We start from the raw sequence: 14,868 nt of genomic DNA on the forward strand, positions 1-14,868 counted from the left end.
CCCTGGCCAGGGCGCTGGCCTGCCAGGCTCCATTTCCGTAGGAAAAAGAGCTTCTCTGTGTCTGGGCTAACACCTGGCCCCTGACGTGCTGTGTCTTAGCCCCGCTCGGTTCAGATGTCTGTGCGTCTGAGCCCTCTAGGGCCCTGGGCGTCACCCCAGGAGCAGGGGCATGCTTCCTATGGCTGGCACTTTGGTCCTCAACTCATAGTAAGTGGGAGATCCAGGCCAGGCGTTGAACGAGGCATTTGGGAGTGAGGGGCAGGACCTATCATTCCTCTCCGTGCCCCCACCCTGAGCCCCCAGCGCGATCAATGCTTCGCATCAACCAGACACAGGGCAGTACAGGAATGACTGAAAGCCCAGCCCAAGGTATGAATCACTAACGACAAAATGACTCATATCAAAGAGCTCTGGGAAGGGCAAGGAGCCTGTTGATGTTATGGTTCCTGTGCCCCCCGTGCCCACACCGACTTCTGGAGGAGGTGGCAGGTGAGCTGGACCTTGGGGAATAAGTAAGAGTCCAACAGCCAGAGGGAGCCCGGGTCAGGTGTCCTGGCGGAGGGAAGGGTGCAGGCAGAGGCAGCGGGGTGGCTTCTCAGAGTCTGTGAGGGGCTGGGGCAACAAGGCAGGAGAGGAAGCCACAAAGGCCTTGAATGCCCCCTTGAGGGATGGGGAGCCACAGTCCCCCTGACCCCTAGGGTGGCGGTGGGGAAAGCGGTGTTTCTGAATGAGGACCTGTGGCCCATCTGACTGGCCCAGCTGGCTGATCTGACCAGGTCTGCTGTGGCCTTGGCTGTGGCAGGGCGAACGGATAGACGATTTGGAGATGGGCCGGTGCCGCTGTCCCTGGTTTGCTTGGGGACAGCACAGGGCTCGGTTCCTGGTAAGTGACTGGCCTTGCCACACCATGGTGCTCTGGAACCATCCCAGCTCCTGACCTGTGGGTGGGCCCTCTCAGGTTCCGGGGAGCCCCAGAAACCGTCTGTCTCACCGCATTATACAGATGAGGACACTGAGGCACAGGCAACCGATGACTGAGCCGGCACCAGAACTAGGACACCACACTGCCCTCCCTCTGCTCAGAGGCTGTGGCCTGACTCCATCGCTGTGCCCACCTCGCTTCCTGGACCTCCGACAGCACCTTCCCTCCACCGCGCCCCCTCCGCTCTTTGATGGGAGATTCTGCCACAAGTGTTTCCCGTGCCCTGGGGGGTTCCCGGGGCCCCACAAAGCCTGTGGGTGGAGGAACTGTCTTCAACAAGTTAAAATCCAGGGGTGCAGAGTTTGCCCTTCCGGGAAGGACGCAGGGGTGCCGCGAGCCAGCACTCCCTCTTTGTGGCAACTGGCCACAGTGGGGCATCAGTGGGTGAGGCAAGCAACCAGGGAGTCAGGGAGGTGGGCTGAGGTTAGGGGGAGGTGAGAACCCTGGGGTGGGCTGTGGTCCTCCTGGGCTGGGGGCAGGGCTGTCTCAGGGGGAAGAGGAGCTGACAGAGTTCTTTGTGGCTTTGTGGGCTGGAGATCTGAGGAGCCTTGGACACAGGGCCTCTCCTGCCGTTCCCATTTACACAGCGACAGTAGCATCCCGACACGCCGAATATCTACAGGTAAACGTAATAACGAAACGTGTGCGAGACCTTTTCATTGAGAACTACACTGAGCAAAATTGGAAAAGAAAACTTAGGGGCGCCCGGGTGGCTCAGTCGGTTAAGCATCCGACTTCGGCTCAGGTCATGATCTTGTGGTTCATGAGTTCCAGCCCCGCGTCGGGCTCTGTGCTGACAGCTCGGAGCCTGGAGCCTGCTTGGGAATCTGTGACTCCCCCTCTCTCTCTGTCCCCTCCCCAGCTCATGCTCTGTCTCTGTCTCTCACAAAATAAGTAAACGTTAAAAAAAATTAAAAGAAGAAAAAGAAAGAAAGCTTAAATGAAGAAATGGGTGGTGTTCATTTACTGGAAGCCTCAAGATTGTGAAGAGGTCAGTTCTCCTGCAATTAATGTGTAGGTTCGGTGGAATCCCAGTCCAATCCCAGCAGAGTTTTCATCGTGTAGAAACTGACACACTGATTCTAAAATCCACTTGGAAATGAAGAGTCAGAAGTACGAAGGCAGCCGGGGAGAACGAAACTAGAGAGAGGGTATGTGCCCCCGGAATGAAGACACGTTACAAACCCACGGTGACTCTGACAGTGTGGTGCTGGTATAAGGACAAACTGACCGGCGGAAGAGGTCATGAGCTCTGAAAGCGTGTCCACACGTCCACACACACGCACGTACACACGCACAGACATGCACCCACAGCTCGTTTGCGACGGAGATGACGTGGGCTGTGCAGGGGGGAGACGGTGGGCTTTTCAATAATGGGGGTGGGGGAGGCCCCCGGGTGTTCACGTGGAGGGAAACGTGCACCGATCTCCAGCTCACGCCGTACGCAAAGATCGGTTCCAAAGGGATTGAAGGTTTCAGTCTGAAGGTATAACAAAAAAGCTTTGAAAAGAAAGCGTAGAAGGACATCTTTGTGACTTCGGAGGAGGCAAAGTGTGTTTCTTAAACAGCACACGAGAAGCACTAACACGGAAGAGAAAAAACTGGTAAATTGTGCTATATCGAAATTATGATCTTCTGCTCATTAGAAGATGCCATTACAAGAGTGAAAAGGAGATATTTGCGCTGAATGTATTCCATAGAGACTCATTTTCAGATTACACAAGCAAATTCCCATCAACAATTAAAAGCGGGGCACCCGGGTGGCTCAGTCGGTTAAAAGTCCGGCTCTTCGTTTGGGCTCAGGTCACGATCCCAGGGTCGTGGGATCGAGCCCCACCTTGGGGTCCATGCTGAGTATACAGCCTGCTTAATATTCTCTCTCTCCCTCCCTCTGCCCCTCTCCCCCCTTCTCGTGCTCGCTCTTTCTCAATGATTAATAATAATGAAATTATTTTGATAATAATTATTTTAATGATAATTATCTCTTTAAATAATAATTAAAAGGTTTTCTTAATAATAACTTAAAGAGAGGGTACCTCAACGGAAAAATGGGCAAGCTTTTAGAGCACACACCTCACAAAAGAAGCTATCGAGGGGGTCCCTAAATATACAGAAATGTGCTCAGCTTCACTAGTTACCAGGTAAACGATGAGTAAAAGCTTCACTAGTTACCAGGTAAATGGTGAGTAAAAGCTTCACTAGTTACCAGGTAAGCGATGAGTAAAAGCTTCACTAGTTACCAGGTAAACGATGAGTAAAAGCACAATGCAGTGGCACTGTACCTTCACCGTAACAGCTAAATAGGAAAATGACAAGAGTGCCGGGCGTGGGCAAGGACGTATGGCGACTAGCCCCTCCCACGTTCCACATTATAAATTGGTGCGACCTCTTTGGAGTCGTTCGGCGGTATCCACTAAAGCTGACCACGTGCAAACCTGTGACCTAGCATTTCCACGGATGGAAATGTATACACAGGGCCCTGAAGATACGTGCCAGAATGTTCGCGGCAGTGCCGTTCTTACTAGGCCAAAGTGGAAACTGCTCAAATGGCCATTGAGAATAAGATGGAAGAAAAGCGCGGTATATTCACACCATGCGATCCTATAGAGCAAAGGAGGAGCAAGCTATGACCGCGTGCTGCGTTCTGGGTGAAGATATGGTGGTGCACAGAGAGTGTGCTTGTGCACAAGCACACACACCCACACACGCGGTTCCATCTGTATAAACAGGCGGGACTAACCTGTGTCGGTGGGGGGACTTCTGAGCCCAGCGGAGGGCTCAGTCAAGCCGCACGCTTAGGACGGACGTCTGCACGTTTCTATATGCACGCAATTCCTCGTCCCGAGGGGAAAAACAAATCCTGTGATGTTTTTCCTCTCAAAGGCCAGTTCCTAGAATATGGGATCTACTGTCTTCCCCACCCTTTGTGGGCAATGTCCTCCCAGCCATTCTCCAATCTGCCACCTAGCCGCCCACGGCCACGCACCCACCAGCCTCATAACAGTCCCTCCACCCACCGACCCACGTATCCTTCTATTTATCCGTCCTCTAATCCACAGTTCAACGAGCTGTAGCTCGTAGGCCAAATCTGGCCTGCCGCTCGTTTGTAAATAAAGTTTTGTTGGAGAATAATCCATTGGTTTCCGTATTGTCTATGGCTGCCTTCGTGCTCCAATAACAGAGCTGAGGAGTCGCTACAGAAACTTTATGGTTTGCAAAGCCTAAAATATCAATTATCTGGCCCTTTGGAGAAAAAAGTTGGCCAACTATACACTTGTCCCGTCATATCCCACCCGATCCCACCCCATCCCCCCGTCGACTCTTACCCCTTCCCATCCCGCCCCCTCCCACCCTTCCCCCACCCATCCCACCCCCTCCCGTCCTCACCCCGTCCCATCTCACCCCTGCCCAGCCCGTCCGTCCCAGCCAACCCCACCCCATCCCCCCGTCTTCTCACACGTACCTAACGCACTGCTCCAGCAATCCTTCCTTCTCTCTTATGTATCAGTGGTTTTTCTCTCTCTATCAGACCATTCTTACCGATACAAACTGCTTTAATCGACACCTCTCTGTAAGAAAACTGTTGCTTCTACGTGCCCCTTGCAATCAAGATCATCCACGACCTCCGTGTTGGCTAAACCCAGCGGTCCATGGTGTCCGTGTTCCTTGATCTGTCGGCAACATGAGGGTCACCGTGTCCTCCCTGAAACGCTTCTCCTGACATCGCTCCTCCCAGTTGTTCTCGCCTCATTGGCCGTCCATCTTGGTCTCCGTAGCTGCTTCCTTCTTGCCTCTCTGGCCTTTCAGAGTGGGGGGCTCCAACTCCTTTTCTGTGTACACTCACCGGTTACCCGCAAGCCAACAACTCTGAATGTCCATTTCCAGCATGGAGCCCTCCCCCAAGGCCACTGAGCTCCCACTATCTCTGCTCGGATGCCGAGAGGCTTCTCCACGCTAAGACGTTCAAAACAATACCTCTGCACACAATGTAGTCAAAGGAGGTGCAGAAAAGAATTTGAAAATCTCCACATATTTGGAAATCAGGGTGTTTCCACCTCTAGATAAGCCATGGACGGCATAAGAAATTGCAATGGAAATGAGGAAACAGCTTGAACTGGGTAACAGTGAAAACTATTACATCAAAATTTATGGGATGCAGCTAACACATTGTTTAGAATGAAAAGCATCCTTTAAAAAAAGAAGAAAAAGAAAGCGGGAACGTGGGGGGCACCTGGGTGGCTCAGTCGGTTAAGTGTCCGACTTTGGCTCAGGTCGTGGTCTGGTGGTTCACGAGTTCGAGCCCCGCGTCGGGCTCTGCGTCGGCAGCTGGGAGCCTAAAGCCTGCTTTAGATTCTGCGTCTCCTCTCTCTCTGTCCCTCCCCTGCTGGTGCTCTATCTCTTGAAAATAAATAAAACATCAAAAAAAAAATGCAAGTGGGAATGTGAAATGGTGCAGCCGCTGTGGAGAATAGCACGGTGTTTCCTCCCGTTAAGCAGGGAGTCACATGTGGCCCAGCAGCAACTCTTCTGAGCGCATCCCCACAAGAAGGGACGGCGGGCACCGAAACAGGTGCGCACGTCAGTCTTTAGGGCAGCACGCTCACGGCTGCCCAAAGGTGGAGACAACCTGACTGTCCATGAACCTAGGAATAGATAAACACCATGTGGTCCGTCCGCACAGCGGACGGTGACTCCGCCTTAAAAGGCAAGGCCGTTCTGACACCGGCTTCAACACGGCTGAACCCGGAGGACGTTGTGCGTGAAACAGACCCGCACAGAGGGAGGGGTGCCGTAGGACTCCACTTCTGTGAGGGCCCGAGAATGGCCCAAGTCATGGAGGCAGAGACTGGAAGGGTGGGCATCGGGGGCAGGGGCAGGGCTTGAGGGGTCAGTGTTTCTGGGGACAGAGGTTCAGTTTGAGAAGGTGAGAAAGTTCTGGAGATGGCGGCTGCACAGCAGGGTGAATGTGCTCAGTGCCACTGAACTGCACACTTAAACACGGTTAAAATGGTAAACTTTATGTGTATAGATGTATGTATCTATTTTAACACATTTGTTTTAAAAGTTAAAAAAAAAAACTCAACAGAAGGCTGCAAATTCATGAGCTAAGTACACATCTCAAACAACTAGCTGAGCAACAAACCCAAAGAGCTGGAAAGCAAAGGAACAGCAGATGTCGACGTTAATGAAACAGACGGAAGTAGCCTAAGAAGGATCGACAGGTGGCTGGGATCAGGAAAGGAAAAGGGGAATCACTTCAGGGTGGCCCGTCCGGACCTCCCGGGTGTCACGCACGAAGCCCTGGCCTCAAACCCCTCAACGTCGGGGCCGGCGACCACCCCGCTTCACATCCTCAGACATCAAAATGACAGCAAGAAGATGTCGCAAGGACTTTTGTCAGTAAATTTGGAAGTCTGGGTACCGCAGACAAATTCCTGGAAAACTACCATTGATCGAAACCTAAACTGGGGCATTCACTTCTGAATGCCCCCCCTCTGCAAAGAGAGCTTCCATACTGTTCTTCCTTTCTGATCCTGTAATCTAATAAAGTTTTGCCTGCTGCTCAAAAAAGAAAACAACACAGCACAACAACACAACGCAACACAACGCAACACAATCCTGAACCCAGAAGGCACAGGGTCTGACCAATCTGGTAGCTCTTCAGGGGACCGAGTCTAGGATCACAGCCCTCTGGCACCCACCACCCAGGCTCTCCCGTGCCACCCCTCTCCATCCACGCTGGGTCTGGACCCTCCCTCTGGGGGCCCAGCTCTGAGCGGGAGGGCAGGGGCGGGCTGCTCTGGGATGCTCTGCAGAGGCTGCAGGGGGTGTGGGGAGCACATTCAGGTCTGGTCACGTGAGGCCCCCACCCCCCAGCCACACCTTGCCCAGGGCCCTCATTCCCTGTCTGCAGCCAGGGGCTGGAGGATCCTTTCGGCCTGCCTCCCCGTCTGGACAGCCCTATCTGGACGTCTCTTGGCACCCGCCTGCCTGCTCACCCCCAGGGCAGTGGCACCAAGATCTCCATCACCACGATGCAAATAACAGGTGTTGGCCGGGCGGGCAGAGCAGACCTTGGCTGGGCCTCCTTGTGGCTTTCAGATGACAGTTTCCCGCAGGGGTTTGGGGGCAGCCGTGTTTGCCAAGCACCTTGTGCCCGCTGCCAGACAATGGCACCAGCCTGCGTCTCTCCCTCAAACTGCCTGTAACCATAGCGACGTGCTTCAACCCTCAAGCCTCCGTTTTCCTGGAATCCAAAGGGGATGATAGAATCCTCCCAGGCTGATAGGGGGATCCTATGGGGTGCCTGGATGAAAGGGTCTTGAGAACTGTAGTGTGCAAGCCTTTCCTTCCTGCCTCTATCCTTCTCTCCATCCAGGGAACTGAGACCCTTTGGGAGCTGGACAGAGACAGTCACCCACCCAGGGCCACCTTGTTTTGTGTGGTTGGCATCACCTGATTCACTATCCTGCCGCATCCTGACCTGTCCTGTGTGGGCACCCGTGTGTGCGTGTGTGCGCGTGGGTGTGGGTGTAAGGTGCCTCCATCGTGGTATTTAATCACCTGGCACCAACTGTGGGCGATTACTCTTCTCCGGCGACCTGTGCTGTTTATATCGGGCTGTGTCAACCCCCTGCAGCACAGTCTGAGATTCTAAGAACTGGGTTAATGGACAACTCTGAGTCAGCTGGGGCACCAAGGTTCACTGGGGTCCCCCAGGGGTCACTCAGGGTGGGGACTGCCCGGCTGTGGTGGCCAGAGTCAGGTGATGGCAGTGGCAGGCACCTAGTGGGGCCAGGCAGTGGCTTGGCTCTGGGAGGCAGGGAGTGAGGGAGAGAGAGGCCTGGGGATGCTCTCGGCCACCATGGTTGCTGCCGGTATGCAGGTGGTGCTCTGGAGAAAAGCACCCGGGGAGTTCCTGAAACCGGGGACGAGCCGCAGCCACCCACCAGTGGCGGATCCCACACTTGGCCACAAAGAAAGCAGTGCACGAGGTCCCAGAACGATAGCGTGGACGGTTGCTCTGGCCCTCCCCGTCCCCGACGTGCAGGCTGCAAGCCTGAGGCTCAGAGAAGAGGGCTGGCGGCCTGAGCTCGTGCCGGCACGGATGGGGAGGCTGGGGCTGGGCTCGGGTCTCCCTCTGCTCAGATCAGTCTCCCCCCAGCCTCCTCTCCTGAGCCGAGGCTGCACGTGTGTGTGTGTGCACGCGTGTGTACGCGGGCTCGTGCTGACCACGTGAGCCCTCAAGTGGGGAGCGGGGGAGGTGTGGCCTCTCCGTGCACCTTCCCAAGGTGCCCTCAGGGCCTCCTCCCGGGAGGGTGCTGGAGGGCGGGCACCCCACTGACCTGGATCACGGTGTCCAGCCCCAGTGGGGACCGCTCTGCGGTGGCACCCCCATGGCCAGGCTCGCTGGAGGGAGAGCTCATCTCGAGTGGGAGGGCAGGACTCCGAGAAAGCCGGGGCTTGGCGGCCAGGTGAGTCTCCGGCCGGGACCCGGGCCGGGCCAGGACCTGCGTCAGTGCACCAGCCCCACGCCGGCACGACACCTGGCTCCTCCGTCCAAGGTGCCCAGCTGCCCCTCTGGGCTGGCGACCGAGTGGCCGAGGAAGCCCGTAGACGTTGCTGTGGCAACCGCGACGCTGAGGATTTTGTTTCCCTGGAAACAGGAGCGCAGGCCCTGTTGCCATGGGGACTAAAGAACGCTGTTGTCTGGAAGCGGTTTCCTGGAGACCTGGAGGCGCCCTGGGTGAAGCTGTCCACCTGCGCGACCACGCCCGGACAGGGGCTGGCCTCTGCCCCGGAACACCTCCCGCAGCTGCAGGGAGGGCCCCAGCCTTCTCCGCAGGAGGCGCTGTGTGCTTGGGGGCCGCACGTCAGGGCAAGGTGGCATGTGGGCCACTGGTTCCTCCCGATGGACAATCATAAACAATCAAACAAACAAACCCCAGTTTTTCCCTAACATCTAGAAAAGACTGTAGAGGTTAGTAGTCGGATCGTGTCCAGCAGGTGGACAGGCTGAGGGCTGGAGAGGAGAAACCACCTGTCTAAGGACCCCAGGAGACCCCCATCGCCCTAACCTCGTACCTGGACTGGCCTTCCAGAATCTGACCTCCCTCTGGAGCCCTCTTAGGGTAATCTGCCCCACGGGGATTCCTCCCATAGCTGGCACACTCCTCGGTCACTGAAAGCTTCCCAGAGCCACATAAGGGACTGACCGGCACACTCGCAGCTCACCCATTGGGGTGGTGGGACCCAGCCCCGGGGGCAAGGCAAGGGGAGGGACAAACACAGACCTGTGCCCATCTAGCCTGGGCCTCCTGGGGCCTCTGGACTGAGTCTGGTCTGGGGATCCAGTCACACCCGCGTCCCCCCCGAGTCCTCGCTCTAAGTGGACCTCTCCCAGTGGAGTCCCTGGAGGTGGGCTTGGCAGCCAGGACTGACCGCCCCTCTAACAAGAGGAGGCCAGTGTGGGGGCCCCGGGGGTGGGCCCCCCCGGGGCAGCCTGCCAGGCAAGGCCAGAAGGGCCTGGTGGTCAGGGAGCGTATCTGTCACCAGCACTGCTGACGGATGCTAGGGGCCCAGGCTCTCTCCTCAGAATAGACGTTCAAGACAGGGCCACTGGTGCTTGAAGGCAGCTGTCCCCCCAGGAGGAGTGTTCTGTCCTGGCCCCCCAGGAGGAGTGCTCCATGCAGGGACAGGACTGGCTCTCAGGCAGGACATCGCCTCACTGGGCGTCCAGGCCTGGCAGGAGGCTCCGTGCACAGGTCAGTGCACTGAAGGCACGAAGCCGAGATACAGACTCGGAGCCCAGGGGACCCGTGCTGTGGCCTGGGCACCTCCCGGCACCCAAGGCCGTCTACAGCACCCCTGGGGTCTGAGCCCCAGGACTTGGGAGAGGTGTGAGACAGGTGTCCTTGGTGGGGCACAGGGGCTGGGCCTCATCTGACCCCAGCCAGATGGGCTCTGGGGGCACAGAGGGCACGGCCTGCTTCCGGTGAGAGCTCCTGCCTGGGGAACTCCGTCGGGGCATACGTGTGACGGCCGGGTGGCGAGGAGGCCGTGGAGGCCGGCGAGACCGTCTGTGATCACTTGTGGGAAACCAGGAAAGGTGGTGCCTCCGGTGGGTGGGGCATCCTTCCGGCCGCCTCTTGCCCTGACCCCACCCCAGCATTCACTCAGCCTGTTCTCCCCTTAAGCCCTTAAGGCCCTGTGGAGAAGCTTAGCACATTCCGGCCTTCACCCCCACACCTGTACCCTTTCCTTCAAGGGGAAGCCCAGCCCCTTTGAGGGTCCCACAGGCCCCGTGCGTAACCCCAAGGCCTCACTGGCTGGTGTCCGTGCTTGTGACTCCCGGTCCTGGGCCGTCGATGGACAAGAAGGAGAGCCCTCAGGACGGGGCTCAGCCTTGGACCTGGGCATGACCCCCACAAAATTTTCTGGAATGAACAGAGGGTGTGACGTAAGGTCCTTACCATGCAGGCGGCATCTCTGTGGGCCGGGTGGGCTGGGTGGGCTCAGGGAGGGTCACGGTTGTCCTGACCCAGGGCAAGAAGATGGCCTCACCTCTGTCTGTCTGCCACTGGCCCCAGGGGCACCGGAATTTGCCACACCCGATCCAGACCCTCCCGAGAGGGGAAGGGACCTCAAAGCTCGCATGACAGTACTGGCTTCCTGGTGTCAAGGCCACGCCTGCCTTTGGTCCACGTCTCTTGTACAGGCCATGACAGACAGGACCAGGGCGGGTCAGCTGAGCCTGCTGTGGATGGGACACGTGGCCCTGACACATCCTCCCGAGGCGGGTCACACGCAGGGCAACCCCGGGGAAGAGGGCAGGAGGCCGTAAAGGAATGGGGTGCCGCCGTCCAGCCCCTCGGGGCCTCCATCCCGCCCACCTGCTGTAGGACCTGACCGGCTCTGCATCTGTGCTCCTCAGTGACCCCCCCGCCGAGCCGACCGTCCTCAGTGACCGCATGTCAGGAGGGCAGGTGATCGCTCAGGAAAGGAGCCACTCCCACTGACAGGCTCAGCTCAGCTGACCGGGGTTCGAGGCCTCTAGCGGGCGTGTCCCCTGCAGGTGCGGACAGGAAAGCAGGCCGTCTACTAAGCGCAGCCCTGCTCTGGGCCCGGCTCGGGGGCCGCCCGGGGCTGCTGCCTCGTGCCGAGGCCGACTGGTCGCTGTCTGTGCGTCTGCCCCCTCTGCCCATGCGACAAAGGTGGAGGCCTGTAGCAGAGAGGTGGGACCTGAGGGGCCACCGGGAGGCTCACATCTGGGTCCGCGCCTGGGTGAGGCTCTGGGTGTCCCCAAGCGGGCCCCCGGGCACACGTGCTGTGGGAGAGACGTGTCATCCTTCCCTCTCGGGCCGGCTCGTGGGGCCTCTCTCGGCATCCAGTCCACCCTCAGAGGACCACAGGGGCGCCGGTCAGCCCTGGCCGTGGCAGGGGCAGCCTGGGAGCGAGTCTTGAGAGGTTCCCTGGGGCGGAACCCACCCCGTAGGCGTCTCTTCACACGATTGCCGAAGGCCGCCGTGGGCAGGCCCTGCGCACCTGGGAGCCGGGGCGGCCGGGCTCAGTCCTGCTGAGGACTCGTCAGAGGAACAAACCACAGAGCCCTGACGAGAAGGCACAGGAGAAAAGCGCCGTGGCCACGATTTCTTGGGTGTCGCACCAAAGCACAGGCAACACGGGGGAAAAAAGTGAATCGGATCACTTACACACTCGTGTGCATCAAAGGAAGCTATCGAGAGAGCAAAAAGGTGACCCTCGGGTTGGGAGGAAGTATTTGGGAATCATATATCAGATGTCGGAATGAATGTCCACAATCTGTAAAGAACTCCTACCACTGAGCAACAGGGGGGCAAAGGCCCGAATCGACCTTTCTCCAAAGAAGAGGCACGGACGGCCGATAACTGAAAAGATGCTCGTTAATTGCGAAGGAAACGCGAATCAAAACCACAGCGGGGTCCACACGCATAATCAGGGCTCCTGTAACACAGACCCCAGGAAATGGCAAGTGTTGTCAGGGGTGTGGAGAAACCGGACGCTCCTCCCCTGAGTGGAAATGCAGAAGGGCCCGGCCGCTACGGCGAATGCTGCGGCGGCCCCTCACGCGGCTGGCCGTGGCGTTGCCGTAGGACCCGGCAGTCCCGCTTGCGGGTATGTGTCCAAAGAATTGAAAGCGGGGTGTCCCGGGGAGATTTGCACACCCAGGCTCACAACAGCCAGCGGGAGGAAGCAGCCCAAGCGCGCACGGACGATGGACAGAGCAGCAAAGTGTGATCTATGCGTCCAGAGGAGTGTTATTCAACCACAAGGCGTGAAATACCGACCCGAACCTTGTGGACGTTACGCTCAGTGAAATTAGCCGGTCACAACAGGGCCAACTCCACTTATATGAGGTCCCTAGACCAGTCAAGATCATAGAGACAGAAGGACACCCGTCGGGCTCTGTCGGTAGAGTGCGTGTGACTCTGGATCTCCGGGTTGTGAGTTCGAGCCCCGTGTTGGGTGTAGAGATAACTTAAAGTCTTTAAAAAAATCATAGAGGCACAAAGTAGAACAGGGGGGCGGGGGGCTCAGGGGAGTGGGGAGTTAGTTTTTGACGAGGAGTTCAGAGTTTCCGTTTGGGAAGGAGTTCTGGAGACGGGGCGGGGCGGGGGGCGACGTTGGTAGCACAACAATATGACAATAGCAACAATGTAAATGCACTTAGTGTCGCTGAATTACACACTTACAATTGTTAGGAAGGTAAATTTTACGTTATGCTTTGTATCACCATGAAAAATATCAAACCAAATCAAACCGAACTCAGCCCTGCCTGCAGCACCGGGGGCGACCCTTCCGTCACAGCTCTAAAGCAGCTTCGAAGGAAATCTAGTTGATTCTTTGGTCTGAGCCGTGCTGTGGATCCCGTGGTCTAGAGGAGGGTCGGGGAGAAGTCCCTTCCGGCCCTGCGCTGACCACCTGGGCCCTGGACAGACAGAGCCGGGCCCTGCGTGACCGCAGGGGACCCACATCAATGCTCCTCGGGCCTGAGAGATCGTCTGCCTGGGGTCCTCCTTTCTCACAACCCCTTCTCCCCACCCCTGTACTGAGACCCTGGGAGCCCTCCTCTCCCCCCGGGCCCCCGCCGGCCCCCACCTTGGGCTGTGGACTCCCCCAGACTCCTTCTCGCTTGGAAAGCCTCGTGGCTCAGCTGTCCGCTCCCCGTTGCTTCTGCCGCTGGCCGGGGGTGGCCACCTTCCGGGTGACGGTGCTGGCTGGCCACACAGCTGCTTCTCCTCGGGTGACCCCAAGTGTCCACAAACACCTGGATGCCTCACCTTTCGGGCCACCCCCTGGGCAGCCCCCACCACACAGATGAACCCTCACAACCCAGCTCACCACCTCGGGCACCTTCCTCGAGGGGGCCTGCTGCCTCCTGACCAGCGCCCCCTCCCCCCATTACTGCTGGTGTTAGGTGCCCCGTCACCTCCCACATGTAGCCCCACAGTCCCCTGCCTGATGGAGCGGCACAGGTGGGATGGGAGGGGTCCCTGGGCAGTGCCGGGGGTGGGCGGTCGGTGGGGAGAGCCCCTGGGACGTGGGGGGACAAGGGCCAGTGATGTGACTCCTGTGCTCTGTGCCTCCCGCGTCCTGCAACCCAGCAGACGATGCCTTTGAGGAATCACCAGAAAACAAGGGCAGAATAACCCCAGGCATCGCTGGTGCTCGGGCCGCGGGGAGTCTGACGCCCAGTGACAGGGATGCGGCAGGTCGTGTGGGCGCCGAGGGGCAGCCGAGGGCAGAGCTCCCTTCTCACTCCGACCCCACCCACCCACCCACCGCGAAGTCTCTGAGGCAAGCCCGGGCAGGGGTGCTGGCTGTGGTCACATCGGGGGCCTGGCTCCCTCCCTTACGAGCCCCCCTACTTCGGGGGTGGGGTCACCGCTGTCCAGCCCTCCCCCTGCCAGGCAAGGGTCCCGATGTTGAGGCTCATGGGGCCGCGCCTTCTCTGAGCCCTCCTCCTTCCTGCTCCATGGCCCTCGGACCCCACACTTCCGTCAGCTTCTGCTGGCTCAGAGGATGGCCCGGGGACCTGGGCTGGTTTCGGCCAGAAGGAACGTGTTTCGCCCTCCCACGGTGACTTTTCATTTGCCGGCTCCTGCCTGTCTCTCCCCCTCCCCCCGGGGCAGCCGCCCCATGGGGCGGGTCAGTCGGCGGGCACAGAGGACCCAGCTCCTGCGGTCCCCACCCTGAGGCCGCTTCAGAGCAGCCCCAGCCCTGGAGCCCAGGCCTCCCTCCTGCGGCCAGGGCCTCGCCCCTGCTGGCCCCGCCGCCCTCCTCTCCCTCTTCCCCTGACCCGCCTCAGCTGCCTTCCCGGCCTCCTCCGTGCTTCCTGCAGACCTTCTGCCTCTAATCCCCGCAGAGGAGGAGGCCGCGGCCGAGCCCTGGACTGGAGGCTGGAGGCGGCTGGGAAGGGCCAGCCACTGGAGCCAGTGTGGCTCTTCAAAGGCCCCCATTCCTCTGCTGCTTCACCCTTCCAGGGGCGAACGAGAGAAGGGGGGCCAGGCTTGGCAGACGCACGTACACACTTGAATATTCCGCAGAAGCAGCACACGAGCGCCCACGGCCGCGTCCAATGCCAGTCAGACACGCACGTCAGACCATGTCCATCTTGACTGTGTGTGTGTCCTGTGTGTCCTCGGGCCACCGCACACCAGAATTAGGCGGTGACGGGGCTGCCCGTGACGACCAGATGGCCAGTGACAGTGGGACTGCCTGGGACCCTCGTGGGAGCCGGCGCTCCAGTTCGTCCAGCTTGGCGAGCCTTGCTGTTCCGGCCTAAAGCCGACGGGAGCCACGTGTGGGAGGGGCCCTCTGACGCCGGCCACGTGCAGACCGCTCGT

General features: G+C 58.6%; 1 protein-coding gene across 1 annotated transcript in view; it reads right to left on the reverse strand.

The window, feature by feature from the left end:
• CROCC2 (ciliary rootlet coiled-coil, rootletin family member 2) overlaps window positions 1-8,651 on the reverse strand; it is a 70,891-nt gene extending 62,240 nt beyond the window's left edge. The window contains 1 exon segment of the mRNA XM_053888545.1: window positions 8,329-8,651. Within this exon segment, the coding sequence (XP_053744520.1) occupies window positions 8,329-8,409 (81 nt within the window). The 5' untranslated portion in view covers window positions 8,410-8,651.
• Between the last annotated feature and the right edge of the window lie 6,217 nt (window positions 8,652-14,868).

Source organism: Panthera pardus, unplaced genomic scaffold, assembly GCF_024362965.1.
Source record: "Panthera pardus isolate Hobbes unplaced genomic scaffold, ASM2436296v1 HiC_scaffold_10, whole genome shotgun sequence".
Classification (NCBI taxonomy): domain Eukaryota; kingdom Metazoa; phylum Chordata; class Mammalia; order Carnivora; family Felidae; genus Panthera; species Panthera pardus.